The sequence below is a fragment of the Carcharhinus amblyrhynchos genome, chromosome 11 (genome assembly GCF_965287045.1).
Source record: "Carcharhinus amblyrhynchos chromosome 11, sCarAmb.v2.hapA, whole genome shotgun sequence".
Taxonomy (NCBI): Eukaryota; Metazoa; Chordata; class Chondrichthyes; order Carcharhiniformes; family Carcharhinidae; genus Carcharhinus; species Carcharhinus amblyrhynchos.
In genome coordinates this window covers 62,287,247-62,303,088 of record NC_137334.1, presented here as the reverse complement: position 1 = coordinate 62,303,088, position 15,842 = coordinate 62,287,247, and the positions used below count along the sequence as shown (strand labels likewise).

At 42.4% G+C, this 15,842-nt stretch overlaps 1 protein-coding gene across 1 annotated transcript in view; it reads right to left on the bottom strand.

The window, feature by feature from the left end:
• Positions 1 to 4,042: 4,042 nt before the first annotated feature.
• parp9 (poly(ADP-ribose) polymerase family member 9) overlaps positions 4,043 to 15,842 on the bottom strand; it is a 45,905-nt gene continuing 34,105 nt past the window's right edge. Inside the window, exons 11-13 of the mRNA XM_080199270.1 lie at positions 10,957 to 11,108; positions 7,439 to 7,613; positions 4,043 to 5,007 (exon numbers count right to left, since the gene is read on the bottom strand). Coding sequence (XP_080055396.1) covers positions 4,715 to 5,007; positions 7,439 to 7,613; positions 10,957 to 11,108 — 620 coding nt within the window. The 3' untranslated portion in view covers positions 4,043 to 4,714. The remainder of the gene's footprint in view (positions 5,008 to 7,438; positions 7,614 to 10,956; positions 11,109 to 15,842) is intronic.

The following is a 15,842-nucleotide window of genomic DNA, read 5'->3' as shown; positions in this document are numbered from 1 at the left end:
GTTATTCCAACTACAGCACACACGATGATCATCCTAAAGAAGTACCTTGACCCATTTAGTACAACACAATAACAATTTCTCAAAAAAATCAAGGAGATTAATCAAGCAGAATTTTTTCCATCTGAGTCCATATTGATCGATAATGCTGTATGCTGATGGTGTTTACTTTTAGTGCCACCTTTAGTGCTGCTTATTCAACACAGGAGTACTGATTTATCTGCTGATGGAGAGGATAATCTGAAGGATGTTTCTTTACCTACATGTGATCTGATGTCATGAGATTTCATGAGGTTTGGAGTTGAGGCATGTCACAGAATACTTGACACTGACCTGAGTGAGTGCAGGTATAACAACACTCGAGATTCAGGATAGGGTAATTTACTTGATTCGTATAATTGTCACCTGAGCTCAGTAGTCAGCCACTCCATCACCACCAACTGGAATGCTGTATTTCAAATAAATGCAGATGCTGAAGAGTATATTTAAAGACAGAGGTCGCTAAATTTTTGGATACTAAAGGAATTAAGGGCTATATGGATTGTGTAGAAAGAGGTCGAGGAGGTAGATCAGCTATGATTTTATTCAATGGTGGAGCAGACTCAAATGGTTCACTCCTGCTCCTCTTTCTAGTGTTTTCTCTCTACTGTAATTCTTATTACCAAGAAGGATAAATGAGCAGAAATGTCACGTGAGAACTATCACAATTTCTCAGTCAATTCATACACATTCTTAAGTTGAACATATACTACCACTCTTTCACCATTGCTGAGTCAATATATAGTAATCCTGGGTCAAAAATCTGGAACTCCCTCATAGTACATATGGTATATGTAAAGAGGCGGGTAGAATTAGGGAACTTGCGGTGAAGGATCCTCTTGGGGAGAGTGATCATTGTATGGTGGAGTTTCTGGTGCAGATGGAGGAGGAGAAAGTGGGTTCCCGGACACGCGTCCTTTGTTTGAACAGAGGGGAGTACGGTAGGATGAGAGAAGAATTGGCGAATGTGGACTGGGGGAGCGCGTTGGAAGGTAGGTCTGCTGAGGAGCAGTGGAGGATCTTTAAGGAGATCTTTCTTGGTGCTCAGCAGAAATTTATTCCGATGGTCAAAAAGGACCGTAAGAGGAGAGGTAATAAGCCGTGGATAATGAAGGAGGTGAAGGAAAGTGTTAAATTAAAAGCGGGGGCATTTAGAGTAGCTAAGAGTAGTGGGCGAGAAGAGGATTGGGAGAGGTTTAAATGTCAACAAAGATTGACAAAGAAGTTGATAAAGAAGGGTAGGAGAAACTATGAAGCTGGGCTAGCGCTTAATATAAAAAAGGATAGCAAGAGTTTTTATAAATATATAAAAAGGAAGAGGCTGGCTAGGGTGAACGTTGGTCCCTTAGAGGATGAGAAGGGGGACTTAGTGGTAGGGGATGGGGATTTGGCTGAGGTCTTGAATAACTTTTTTGTTTCAGTCTTCACAGAGAAGGACGTGAATAATTTGCCGGATGTTCGAGATGGAAAGGTGGTAGGACTGGAGGGTCTCGATGACATTACTGTTACTAGAGAGGTGGTGCTCGACAGACTGGAGGGGCTGATTGTGGACAAGTCCCCAGGACTGGATGGAATGCATCCGAGGGTCCTGAAAGAAATGGCGGAGGTGATAGTGGATGCCTTGGTGGTTATTTTCCAGACGTCGCTGGATTCCGGGGAAGTGTCAGAAGATTGGAAAACGGCTAATGTTACGCCGTTGTTTAAGAAGGGTGCCAGGCAAAAGGCGGGGAATTATAGGCCGGTTAGTTTAACGTCTGTTGTAGGTAAAATGTTAGAATCCGTCATCAAGGAGGAAATAGCAAGGCAGCTTGAGGGGAACTGCTTGATAGAGCAGATGCAGCACGGTTTTGTTAAAGGGAAGTCGTGTCTGACAAATTTACTGGAGTTCTATGAGGATGTGTCTAGGGCGGTGGATAAGAGAGCCGGTGGATGTGGTCTTGATTTTCAGAAGGCGTTTGACAAGGTACCTCACAAGAGGTTATTGCAGAAGGTCAGGGGGCATGGAGTTGGGGGTAGGGTGTTAGCATGGATAGAGGATTGGTTGTCAAATAGGAGGCAGAGAGTGGGGGTCAATTTGTTCTATTCGGATTGGCGGATGGTGACTAGTGGAGTGCCCCAGGGGTCGGTGCTGGGGCCTCAGCTTTTTACCATTTATATAGATGATCTGGAGGAGGGAACCGAGTGTAGGGTGTCGAAATTTGCTGATGACACCAAAATTGGTGGAAAGGCAAATTGTGTGGAGGGTGGGGAGAGTCTACAGAAGGATCTAGATAGGCTGGGCGAATGGGCCAGGAACTGGCAAATGGAATTTAATGTTGGCAAGTGCGAGGTGGTCCACTTTGGTAGGAATAATGGTAGGAAGGATTATTACTTACGTGGAGAAAAACTGCAGCAGGCGACGGTGCAGAGGGACCTCGGGGTCCTTGCGCATGAGTCGCAAAAACCCAGCTTGCAGGTGCAGCAGGTGGTCAGGAAGGCGAATGGGATGCTGGCCTTCATGGCGAGGGGGATTGAATATAAAAGTAGGGAGGTCTTGCTGCGGCTGTACAGGGCATTGGTGAGGCCGCAGCTGGAGTACTGTGTGCAGTTTTGGGCGCCGTACTTATGCAAGGATATTTTGGCCTTGAAGGGAGTGCAGAGGAGGTTTACTAGGCTGATGCCGGAGTTGAGGGGGTTGAGCTATGAGGAGAGGCTGAATAAATTAGGCTTGTACTCGTTAGAGTTTAGAAGAATGAGGGGAGATCTCATTGAGACGTATAAGATGATGAATGGGATGGATAGGATAGAGGTGGAGAGACTCTTCCCACTCAGAAAGGATAGTAGGACTAGGGGGCACAGCCTCAAGATAAAGGGGGGGCGGTTTAGAACGGAGTTGAGGAGGAACTTCTTCACTCAAAGGGTGGTGAATCTCTGGAATTCTCTGCCCGTTGAAGTGGTGGAGGCTATCTCGCTAAATATTTTTAAGATGCAGGTTGATGGGTTTTTGATGAGAGGGGATTAAGGGTTATGGGGAGAGGGCGGGAATGTGGAACTGAGCCACGACAGATCAGCCATGATCTTATTGAATGGCGGGGCAGGCTCGAAGGGCTAGTTGGCCTACTCCTGCTCCTATTTCTTATGTTATGTTCTTATATAGCAACACCATACCAATACATACTGCAGTGGTTTAAGAAGGTGGCTCACCACTACCTTCTCAAGGCCAATTACGGATAGGGTCCAAATGCTGGCCTCATCTCCCACTACCAAATCGTAGTAATCCCCTGAGTAATAACATTCTGCATACAGTATTAACAGAAGCACTGCAATAATTCAAGAAATGGCTCACCAGCACCTCGGAGAAAATTAGGAATGAGGAATAATTGCAAGCTTTCCAATATCATCTATATGCTGTGAACCATGGACCATAACAATTGGTTTTGGATTGCCACTCCGTACTCATTTACCTGCGCCAAATTTCTTCAGTGTCTGTCATGCCTAACCTTCCAGACGCAGGCTGATGAGATCCAGACATCTTAGCTTTTACTGAAGCCCAGTATCAAAAGTTAAAGGAATCAGAGTGAAGAAGGACACCACTCAGCTCCCCACCGCCGCCCCCCCTTTTTTTATGGCACTAGCTGTTATAAACCAGGTAAACTTAAAGGTCCGATTGAAAATAACAGGGCAGGAAGAAGGTTTGAGGGTGGGATTTGGTGGGATGTGAGGTTAGGCATCGGAGAGGAGTGGGTGGTAGGTGTTGAAGGTTGGGGAGTGGGGGGTTCATGGACATTGAGGGATGGGAATCTAACTAGGTCTGGTCGATTGGGGGCAGTGGGTTGCAGCTCAAGAGAGTTAGTCCAGCCTGGTCAAAGCAGGGGATGAGTTTGGGAGGGAGTGGCCCAGCTGGGTTTGGTCAGGTGGTCAGGTCAGTGGGGGGTGGGAAGGAAATCCCATGCTGGTGTGAGGTCGGAGATGGATTACGTGAGGTGGTATTTAGTGGGTTGGGGCGGTGGGGGGTTGGAGTCAGGAGTGTGACGGTAAGTCCTGTGAGGAAATCACTCTGGGTATATAGAATCATGTATATGAAATAGTGATGAAGTTAGAAGAGGTTTTATTCTAACTTTTTAGAGTAATTATTAGAGTAACATTGATAGAATCAATTAGCAGGTTAACTTGTTTTGTCAGACAGTTCCCAGCCCTGCACAAATTCCAGCAGAAGTTAGTGCCTCCACGCAATTGTAATGCAAATGCTTATATGGGACCCTCGAAGAAGGATTCCCCACCCGGTATATCTTTGGAGTACCCCCCAAATCCGACACCCTGCTGCCATTCTGTCCTGATCTTGAGTGCAATGCGTCACCAACATATGCTGAGCTGATGCTGGTCCTGAAGACCATCTGTAGCTATTACTTTGCTCCGGGAATAGATTATTTGTGGTGTATCTAGGATAGGAATTATAGATTGGACAAAAGCTTTGACATACTCAGAACTGTTCAATTGGGTTTGCAGCTGAAAATTAACTTTTTAATTTAAGCAGTCATGTTAAACAGGAGACTTTCACTGTCCTGATGTTCATGTCCTTTCACTGGTAATGCCCTGTACCCATTGCCCCAAAATGGAGAAATTGTAATATGCACACATGAAGCCACATGTTAATATTTAACCAGTTTATGCTGTAGGAACTGAAATTGTGCACTGATAATCAGTGAAGGCTCAGCCTCTTTTTGCATGCAATAAGATATCTTGGATAAGCTTGAACACTGTTATACATAACATACATTTTGAATGAATGCACATTGTCCATTGTGCTCTCACTGTACTCATAACAAGGACAATCCCTGTGATCTGATGAAACATGACTTGAGGGAAGTTTGCAACAATTGCCAGTGAAAACTTCAGCTTCAAAGATGTGAATTATTTTCCCAAAATTCGCGGCTTCCCGAATAATATGGTTCAGGTCACTGCTGAAGTAAATCCCCTCACCAAATTTTCTCACTATAAAATTAAAAATATATATAAGTTAATTATTTTCATCTCGTCGCAAAGCTGTTTACATTCTGAAGATAAACAGAAGGCATTCAACAAGGTGCTGCACAAAAGGCTGCTGCGTAAGATAAACATGCACAGCATTAGAGGTAACGTATTAACATGGATAGAGGATTGGTTAACTAACAGAAAGCAAGGAGTGGGGGTAAATGGGTGATTTTCTGGTTGCCGATCAGTGACTAGTGGTGTGCCTCAGGATTCAGTGTTGGGACCACAATTGTTTACAATGTACAACGAAGATTTGGAGTTGGGGACCAAGTGCAGTGTGTCAAAGTTTGCAGATGACACTAAGATGAGTGGTAGAACAAACTGAGCAGAGGACACTAAAAGTCTGCAAAGAGATATAGATAATTTAAGTAATGGGCAAGGGCCTAGCAGATGGAGTATTATGTCTGTAAATGTGAGGTAATCCATTTTGGCAAAATAGACTATTATTTATGTGGTAAAAAATTGCAGCATGCTGCTGTGCAGAGGGACCTGGCTGTCTTTGTGCATGATTGGTTTGCAGATACAACAGATAACTAAGAAGACAAATGGAATTTTGTCCTTCATTGCTAGAGGGATGGAGATTAAAAATGGGGAGGTTATGTTGCAGCTGAATAAGATGCTGGTGGGACCACACCTGGAGTACTGTGTACAGTTTTGGTCTCCTTAATTGAGAAAGAATGTACTGGTGCTGGAGGGAGTACAGAGGAGGTTCACTAGGTTGATTCTGGTTTTAAGAGGGTTGGCTTATGAGAGACTGAGTTGACTGGAACTATACTCGGTGAAATTTAGAAGAATGAGAGGAGATCTTATAGAAACATATAAAATTATGAAGGGAATAGGTAAGATAGAAGCAGGGAGGTTGTTTCCACTGGCAGGTGAAACCAGAAGTAGAGGGCATAGCCTCAAAATAAAGGAGAGTAGATTTAGGACTGAGTTGAGGAACTTCTTCACCAAAAGGGTTGTGAATCTGTGGAATTCCGTGTTCAGTGAAGCAGTTGAGGCTAGCTCGTTGAATGGTTTTAAGGCAAAGATAGTTAATTTTTTGAACAGTAAAGGAATTAAGGGTTATGATGAACAGGTAGGTTAAGTGGAGCTGAGTCCACAAAAACATCAGCCATGATCCTATTGCATGGCGGAGTAGGCTTGAGAGCTCTCCTACTCCTAGTTCTTATGTTCTTATGCATTCTTTGAACCCAAACAATAGGCCAATCTGGTGAAATCATGGGCAGAATTTTCCCATCCCGCCTGCCACAGGAATCATAGTGGACATGACAGAAAATGTGGCAGAAAATACAAAGGTTCATTGACCTCAGGGATGAATTTCCAGCCTTGGTGCAAGCACACTGGAAAATCCCCTCTGACCTATATCACTCTTAAATTGAAAGGATGGAATTTAATCCAGCCCACTGGAGTGAGCTGGAGGGGGTGGGAAGTTGAGGAAAAAATGCTGTGGGCAGGGTGAAGTGCCACTGCCTTTTTGACTATGATTTATTCAGAGTCAGGGAAGGTTGAAGAAGCCTTCCTGCCCAGATGCCATTGAGGCCATAGGTGACCAATGTGAGGATTTCTTCCTGTCACTGACGGTATTCGGCCAATGGAGTTGGTAGTTGAGTGGGGGCGGGTTCCACTGCCACATAGGGAGACTGTCCTGTAAAAGCTGGTGACAACCTTATCAGTTTGGAGTTGGTGAGCATTCCAGACTAAGCACCTTAAGGCCCTTGGATAGAACTTTGCCCCTGCCTACTCCCCCACCCCACCCACCACCACTGAAACACCCCCTGCTCCTCAGCAACAACTTCCCACCTCTTACCAGAGAATGCTTGTCTCGCCCTGGATAGCCTGACCCACTTATCTGGATTTGGTGACTCATCATTGTTTCTGCTTCTACCTGTTTGTCGTATACCCCACTTCTAACAGCGCTGTCAGGACTGAAGAGCTGCTGGCCCTCTGAGTGGCCAACAATTCTCGGAGATGGGATATCTTCCCTTAAAACGATGGGAGCCCCAGGCTGTTAATTACCTGATGGGTGTAAAATCATGTCAGAGCTCCTCAAAACTGTAGTAACAGGTTTGCCAAGGTTTCTGGGCCACCTTGGGGACCATGGCCATCTGCATTAAATTCAGCCCAAAATGAGCTTCTAGCTGGACAATAGTAGCATGCACATACTTTCTAATGGAAAGTTATAAAGAAACCTTCAGTAAGAAAAAAGAGTAACATTCTTCCTAACCCTTTCCAAAAATCCATAGCTGAACATGTATCTCCTTAACAATCAGACTGTTTAAACAAATTTATGGTTTGGAAAGGGTATTTGGTAAGATATCATTTACAGTACTACAGGACAATATCACAGGATTCTCTTAAGTATTTTCATAATAGAATGAAAAATGCTTACCATGTTCTTGTGAATATATTTCCTGAAATCCAATTCTGCAGACAAAATTGCAAAAGTGCTCTGGAACTCTCTGATACAGGGTAGAGATTTGGCTATCAATTCTTGGAGTTGCTGTATCCAACTCCTTCTTAAGCAAATGGCAATTCCACAAAACAGGATTCTCTATTCGTTCGATCTGTATTGAAGCAATACTTTTAATAAACTATCTGAATGGTTTTTTCTCTATAAGAATATATTAATCTTCCACATACAAACTCAAACAAAAGATATCAATGGGACACTGCAATGTCCCGTTAATCACCTGGTTCTTCAGTGTCTCTGTTATCTACGTCCTGCCTTATTTTCAGAAATTATCTGATTTCCTTTGATGGAAGTGCCAGCAAGGAGATCAAGCTCAGCTAACAATGAAGTAAAGCACACAAGCTTATATGTCGAGTCAATGGCTTAAAAAGGTGTACAAAGAACTAAATCTCAGAATCAGTTGTCAAAGAAAGTCAAAACCTGACCAGAGAAAGTTTCAACCAATGAAGAAATAATAACTGAATAGAAAAATAGGAACAGAAAATGCTGGAAATACTCAGCAGGCCAGGCAGCCTCTGTGGAGCAAGAAACAGAGTTAACCTTTCAGGTCAATGACCTTTCATCAGAACTTTCATTAGTCTGACACCCAATCAGGAGGAATCAATATGAATGCATCATAACAACTGCCAGCAAGTTAGACACTGATCTGCATTATCCCGTTGCTATAGTTGCATGGTCAGGAAGTCAAACGCTCCCAGTCATGAAGGGGGAATTACAGAGCGACATAGGTGCAGTCAATTATGCCCAGTGGGAAAATCCAGCTATTTTGGCAAACCTGAAAGTGCATGATCCTGATCAACAAGCTCAGTGGGAAAGATATTGCTTTCTCTTGGTACCTGCCACTCACCCGATGGGGTGTGAACAGCAAACAATTAGTGTTAATGATGACACCTTGCAGGCTGGAACAGGAATAGAGTTTGATAACCAACTATAGGCAGTGGACCGTGTGCCCTGATATTTGAGTCTGATTTCTGCAGGATCATGTTATGAGAGGGATGGAGAGGCAGTGGCATAGTGACATTGTCACTGGACTAGTATCTCAAAGGTCCAGGAAAATGCACTGAGGACTTGGGTTCAAATCCTTCCAAGACATACAGTGAAATTTGAATGCAATAAAAAAATCTATAAATTAAAAGTTTAACGATGACCATGAACCCACTATTGATTGTGCCAAAAACCCATCTGGTTCACTAATGTCTTTTAGGGAAGCTCCATCCTTACCTGTTCTGACCTACATGTGACTCCAGATCCACAGCAATGTGGTTGACTCTTAAATGCACTCAGGAATGGATGATAAATGCTGGCCCAGTTGGCAATGTTCACATTCCATGAATGAATAAAAAAAGTTTGTAATACTTTTGCAACATAATTTGTCATATACTGAGAAACAAGCATCAGTATGGGTATGACCAGCTTAATTATAAAGAAAACAGACTGCACAACCAAGACATCAGTAAAGGAGGTGTGAAGACAAGTGGTTAAAATGGTCATGGACAGGGAGGCAACTTGACAATGAATTTACATAAGGCAAATAAGAGAAGAGATTTTAGAAACATGGAAGCATAAAAAATAGGTGCAGGAGTAGGCCATTCAGCCCTTCAAGCTTGCACCAACATTTAATATGATCATGGCTGATCATGCACTTTCAATATCCCACTCCTGTTTTCTCTCCCTTTAGCTGCAAGGACCACTTCCTGCTCCCTCTTGAATATATCTAATGAACTAGTCCCAACAGCTTTCTGTGGTAGACAATTCCACACGTTCAAAACTCACTGAATGAAGATGTTCTTCCTCATTTCAGTCCTGAATGACTTACCTCTTATTCTTAGGCTGTGACCCCTAGTTCTAGAATTCTCCAAATTGTAAATTTGACTGTTGGATTTCAAAAGAAATATTTCCAATTTGGACATCATAAATCTGTGAGGCCAAATAGTAAGTTCACTTTATAAATATTGTAGCCATAAAGTAATTGAAAACAAAATTGATCAATTTGAGGAAGAAGAACTTCTAAATGATTGTAGAAACAATAAAGCGGAAGATGAAAGGGAAGAAATGTATTTAGAGTGAGACAGAAGGTTGTTAAGTGTGGTTTTGAGATTTTGACAAAGACAGTGGCCAGAATTTTCCATTCATTAATGCTATTGAGATTATCCAGTCCTGCTGATGGCAAATCCAAGTCACGGATTTCCCAGCTACAAGGGATGCATTCATTGGGAAACCCAGTTGACAACAGAGGGACCAGAAGATCCTGCCTACTGAAATGTAGACGCCTCATACATTGTCATGTTCAGAAGTAACAAACATTCTGTTCCAGAAGACCCATATCCTTTGTACCTTCTGTGCCCTTTCCTCTTTAGCCATCTCCTTTGACACTCTAAAGGTTTGTGCTTGTTTCTACTCATCTTACCCTGGGTACGCCACTATCAACAGTTATCCCAGCAGCATATGTATATTTTCGAATATCCTCACAGCAGCCAATGAAGTAAAATAATTTAGCCACAGTCAATCATCACCTGATTCACCAACATGTCTGTACTCTCAGATAGTCAACCAAAAAAACAAATCTCCAAAAGTTCAAGCAGCTTGGGTTGGAGCTCCTTAGACACAAAGCAGGATTCTCATCATCACAATGGAGCCTGCATGGTGCATTGTCTGTGCCAGTGCAAAACTGAAAGATCCAGCAAGCAATTAAAGGGAAAAAAGAACCTTAAGGATGAGAACGTCTTTTGTCCATTCACTGGCATTCAAAAAGCTGGAGTTTGAGTTATCAGGGGAGATAGGATGCCAGTAGGCCTTTGGCCTTCATTTCGACTTTTACAATCATTTCATATGGTCTATTGCTACCTTCCACATGGCAGTTTTAGGTAGCAGAGATTTGGGAAGCTTCCGCCTTCCCTAAGCCTTATCCACCTTCCCTGCATCATACACCCACACACAAACCTAACAAGGATATGATGACTGTTCCAATAAAGTTTTAGGGAAGGGAAATCCCAATCTCTCATTGAGGCAATGGTAGACTTGACTCAACATTTTCTGACATTCTCCTACTTTATCCCAACTGATATCAGGTAGGGTCTTAAAGAAGAAAGCATCTAATATATCTAAAGGAATAGAGAAATAAAACTGACAACTGTTATTATAGATGGCAGGACGGCAGGTAAAAAGGGCAGATTCCAGGGCTCTGAAAAGCAAATTTAAGGCCAACAACAATAAGTATTTATTAACGGTGTAATCGCCAACATGAAATGGTTTCCGAGAGAGTTGGTTGAGACAAGGCTAATGGCCCTATTTAAGAAACAGTAAGATAATAAATAAAGATTTTAAATAAAAAAGTTAGTATTGTACAAATGCTAAGATAAAGGACCAAGTTTAAATTATAATCTTCGTTATGTTTATAGGTTTAAAAAATTAAAAGTACTGCTTAAAAAATGTCTTACCTTCAAAATGTGGAGACCTACATCTGCAAGATCGCTAGTCAGTTTTTGAAATTCTGATTTGGTTATGTCCATTGGTCTTTTTTGAAAAAATGAACTATTAGGTGGAGCCCAGTTACTTGGTATTTTCTTCAAGTAATCCTCTTGCCCCTGAACTAAGAAATTGTTGTGAAAATGTTGTATTAGAATCCAGTACAGATCAATAAATGAAAGAAAAAGTCATTTGTTTAAAGAACCTTTAAACTTGTTTACTCATTTAAGATCTATTAACCCATTATTTCTGTTGGGTGATAAAGGAAAAAACAAGGGCTGAATTTCAGAGGTGCTGGGTGGGTGGGAGCTTAAGTGGATGTGAAACCCGCTTCTGCCCAATGTTCCTAACAAACATAGAACATCACACTGGAAGGCCAATTAAGGCCTATCATTGTGGAACAGGCCTGTTGGTTGGGTCAGCACAGAGGAGATGAGGGGGAGATGTGACGATGTTGGGTGCCCGGTCCACTGGCAGCACCCAGGACTTTGGTCACTTTGGCCAATGGAAAAACAGATGGGTCCGACAACATGGAAATAAATTTAGTGTTAATACTGCGATCCTGATTAAATCTTCACTGACTCAATGAGGCAGGTTTTCCCATTCCACCCACCACAGGAATCGTAGTGGCCAAGGGGCGAACCATGGAAAAGTCTGTTGATCTCAGGCGGGATTTTCCAGTGTCAGGGACAATGAGGCCAGAAAATCCTGCCCAACGTATTTGTACACAGAAGCTCTGAAATATGCCTTGTAAACTACAGGTCCTACCCAGCATCTGTCACCGAAGCAACTAAACTTAGTAGTTGGCAGTGAGGAAACTGTGGATGGGGGGAGGGAGAAAAGAGTTTTCATATCAATGAAAAAGGAAAACATAATAAGCATTTCTTTATCACCTTTCATGACTTTAAGACATTCCAGAGTACCTCACTGCTTTTTGAAGAATGGTCACTGCTAGAATGTGGAAAATGTGCAAGCTCTCGTTAATAGCTTTGTTGGATCTTTTACATTCATCTGAGAGGGGAGATGTGGTTTCAGATGAACATCTCACCTAAAGACTGGCACTACAGACAGTGCAGCACTCTCAAGATTGCACTGAGACTGTATGCCCACATGCTCAACTCTCTGGAGTGGGACTTGAACTCATAACCAACTGACCTTCAAAAGGTGGAATAATCCAATGTGTTAGACACCCAAGTCATTAAGGGACAACTGATCTACCTGCCGCCGAAACAACTCCAGGTGGTGTAGCTAGGGCTAGTGGCTATGTTGGGGACAGCAAAGTGAGAGGGGATGTGCTAGGGGCTGTTAACAAAGTCAGCCTTTCCCCACTTGTAGGGAAATCCATTTTGAAAAGCAGTTTTTAATCATACAGGCATCATGTTCGACATATACTACTGGGTCACTTGCACCAATGACAAACCTGCAGTATCTGTACGCTTGGTTATAATGAAGACCTGTGTCAAAGGGGAATCTGACGTTCAGAGAGCCTCCACCATCAGCTGTACCACCACCTCCTCCACATAATTATATGCCAAATAGCCATGGATTTTCTAAGATAATATCTTTCCTAAATGTCACGCTCCCCATGATGTTTACAAAAGTAGTTAGTTAGAACATTGTCACAGATTTATAGGTGAACCAACTGAGAAAGTGAATGCAATCAAAAGGAAATCTGGCAAAACTCAGAAACTTGATGCAGCAAAATCACAAATAAAATTAACATGTTTGTGCTCTGGGGGCTTTCTATCCCACTCTTGGGTAACAAATTAATAAATTTGCCTGCCCTTTTTGTCTGGGTGATGAGTGCAAAATTATACAGGCAATGTTAAGTCTTAGTCAATTGGTTTTTCAATGGCCTTAATTGACCCTTTAACTATCAGCAGGCATTGCTCCAACTTCTGTGAACGCCCACCAACCTCAACATTGCATGGGTCCACAACGACGTTGGGATACACACCTGACGTCATCTGGTACAACTTTATGTGCACTGTGTTTGGGCGTGTGCTCAGCGAAGCGCTCTAAGTTTCTGGCCCAAGTCATCATTTAAAAAACATTCCCTGGATACAATTAATCTCAGAATAAAAGAGTCTACAAATTAAAATTTGATGTTGGACATGCAGAAAACTCTTTAGTATATAAAGGTTTAAACAAGGTTACATGTGTTTGTCTTGTTTTTGTTTGTTATCACGAATGTTGAAATCCAATTTTTTTCAAGATGTCATGGATCAGCATCAGCTGAGGTAAAACTCATTCTGTCAAATGAGCTGTGTGATTTCCTATTTCACAACAAATTTCCTCAAATTAGTAAATAGGTAATGTTGGTATTAATCAATAATGTTGGCATCATGAGGTATCTGAACCACCGCTGCCTTTTCCTCTTCTATTGCGAAGCAAAGCTCAGCCCAGGCTCTTTATTGGAGCATGATTCCAGCAATTGTTGGATTTATTTTAAACTTAAATAGATTAGATAATAGAAATGTGAAACAGTAGAGATGAATTTTCAGAGAATGTTTAGTGAAGTGCCTCACAAGAGGAGTTAGTGATGTACTGAAGATAGACCTTAGGCTCATTGCCTGCTGGTGCTTCATCCTGGGCTGTGGCTGTATTTTCCTTGGTGGTTTGCTATTGCCACCCACTTACTATGGGGCAAGGTTAGGAGGCAGGTGTCAAGTCTGCCTCAACAGGAACACGCTATTGGTGTTATTCTGAACCACGTGCTAGCTTTCCAAACTAACTTGTCCTTACGCATAAGAGATCTGTAGAATTCATGTTTATGGAATACCAGAAAATGTTGCTTGGATAAAAAATTGGTTGATGTACAGAAAACAAAGTTAGAATCAATGGATACTGTTTTTCTGGAAAGGGTTGGAGATGTTGTACTCCATTGTACCAGTGTTGATCCATTCCTGTTTCAGTATATAGAGTACATGTAGTAAGTAGTTTCATGCAATGATATAGCAAACAAATTCCTGAAATGTAGTGGCAAAATGGGGAGACTCTGATGAATAGTGAAAGCAATTAGAAAATATTTCAGGAGGATGTAGGCTTGAAGTGTGGTAACTGAATGGCAGACATGGAGGTACAGGAACAGCAATACCTGAAGATGCGTTTGTCCAAATCATTAAAGATGGTGGGCGGGTTGGAAAAGTGGTTAATAAAGCAAAATTATCCTGGATTTATAGATAAGAACATAGAGTGCAAAAGCACGGAAGTTGTGGTGAACTTTTACAAAACACTAATTGGCCTTAACTGAGGTACTATATTCAATTTTGGGCACTGGATTTTAGGAACGTGGTGAAGGTTTTGGGGAGGATGCAGAAAGAATTGATGAGACTAGTTATGGGGATGAGAGATTCCTGATTTCTGTTACATGGATCGAGTGGCAAAACTGGGGCTGTTCTCTTTCTGGGAGAGAAGGTTGAGAGAAAATTTGATAGAGGTATTCTTAATGCTCTGAGCAGAGGAGATAGGGAGACATGGTTCCTATTGGAGGAAGGGTCAAGTACCAGAGATTACCAAGTTAAAGCAAATGAACCAGATATGACATTGCACAGTTACCTGATGAGAAAAGACGTTACATCCCCAGGTTTCCCCTCCCCCAAATCTTTCAAATGCCAAACACCTAACTCCCATCCCACATCTCTGGGGTCTGCCAGCTTGACACCCGGGCAGACCCCTGGCTCATCTGCTGGGCTGGATACAGCGCAGCTCACCTCTTGATCGCCAGGGTGTAGTGTTGACAGTGGCCACTGCTCCTGGTGGCACTGCCAGAACTAAGGCCAGCAGCTCTCTTAGTTGGGACTTCCAGTCTATGTGGGGCGGAAATCCCATCGTCAGTCTTATATTGGTCAATCTGCTGTTAAATGGCTGTGGTGCAGTCATACATTGCCTGGACAGGGGGAAGAGGGACCTACCGTGTCCCATTAATTCCAGCCCTCTGAGTCTATATTTTAATGTTGACAAGTGTAATGTAGTACATTTTAGAGAAAAACAAATGAATTGGAGCACACATTCAGTGAGAAGGTGATGAAAGGTATAGATAAACAAACAAACCAACTAATAGGAGCATAGGAACAGGAGCAGATCATTTAACCCCTCAAACTTGTTGTATCATCCAGTGAGATTGTGACTGATCTGCAGCCTAACTGCTTCACTCTATATTCCTTAATACTTTCGGATGGCAAATGTCCATCAAATTCAGATTTAAAATTAACAATTGATCTCACATTAATTACCATTTGCGGATCAGGATTACAAACCTCAATGTCCTTCATGTAGAACTGTTTCCTAATTCTTCACCTGAACAGTCCAATTCCAATATTTAGATTCCATCTTTTACTCTTAGATGCCCCAACCAGCAGAAATATTTTCTCTATCTATCCTATCTATCAGACTCCTATTTATTGATTACAGCTCAGCCTTTAACGCCATTATTCCCACGAAACATCTCCAAACTCCATGATCTGGAGCTCAGCTCAGTAAGGATAGGCAACAACACCTGCTCCATGATCATCCTCAACACCGGTGCCCCATGAGTCTGTGTTCTCTGCCCCTTACTATACGCCTTACACAGCTATGAGTGTGTGGTCAAATTCTCCTTCAATCTGATTATCAAGTTTGTTGATGATACCACCATAGTGTGTCGGATCTCAAAGAATGATGAGACATAGCACAAGAAAGAGATAGAGAATCTGGTGAACTGATGTGAACATAAGAACATAAGAAATAGGAGCAGGAGTAGGCCAACTAGCCCTTCGAGCCTGCCCCGCCATTCAATAAGATCATGGCTGATCTGTCGTGGCTCAGTTCCACTTTCCCGCCCTCTCCCCATAACCCTTAATCCTCTCGCTTATCAAAA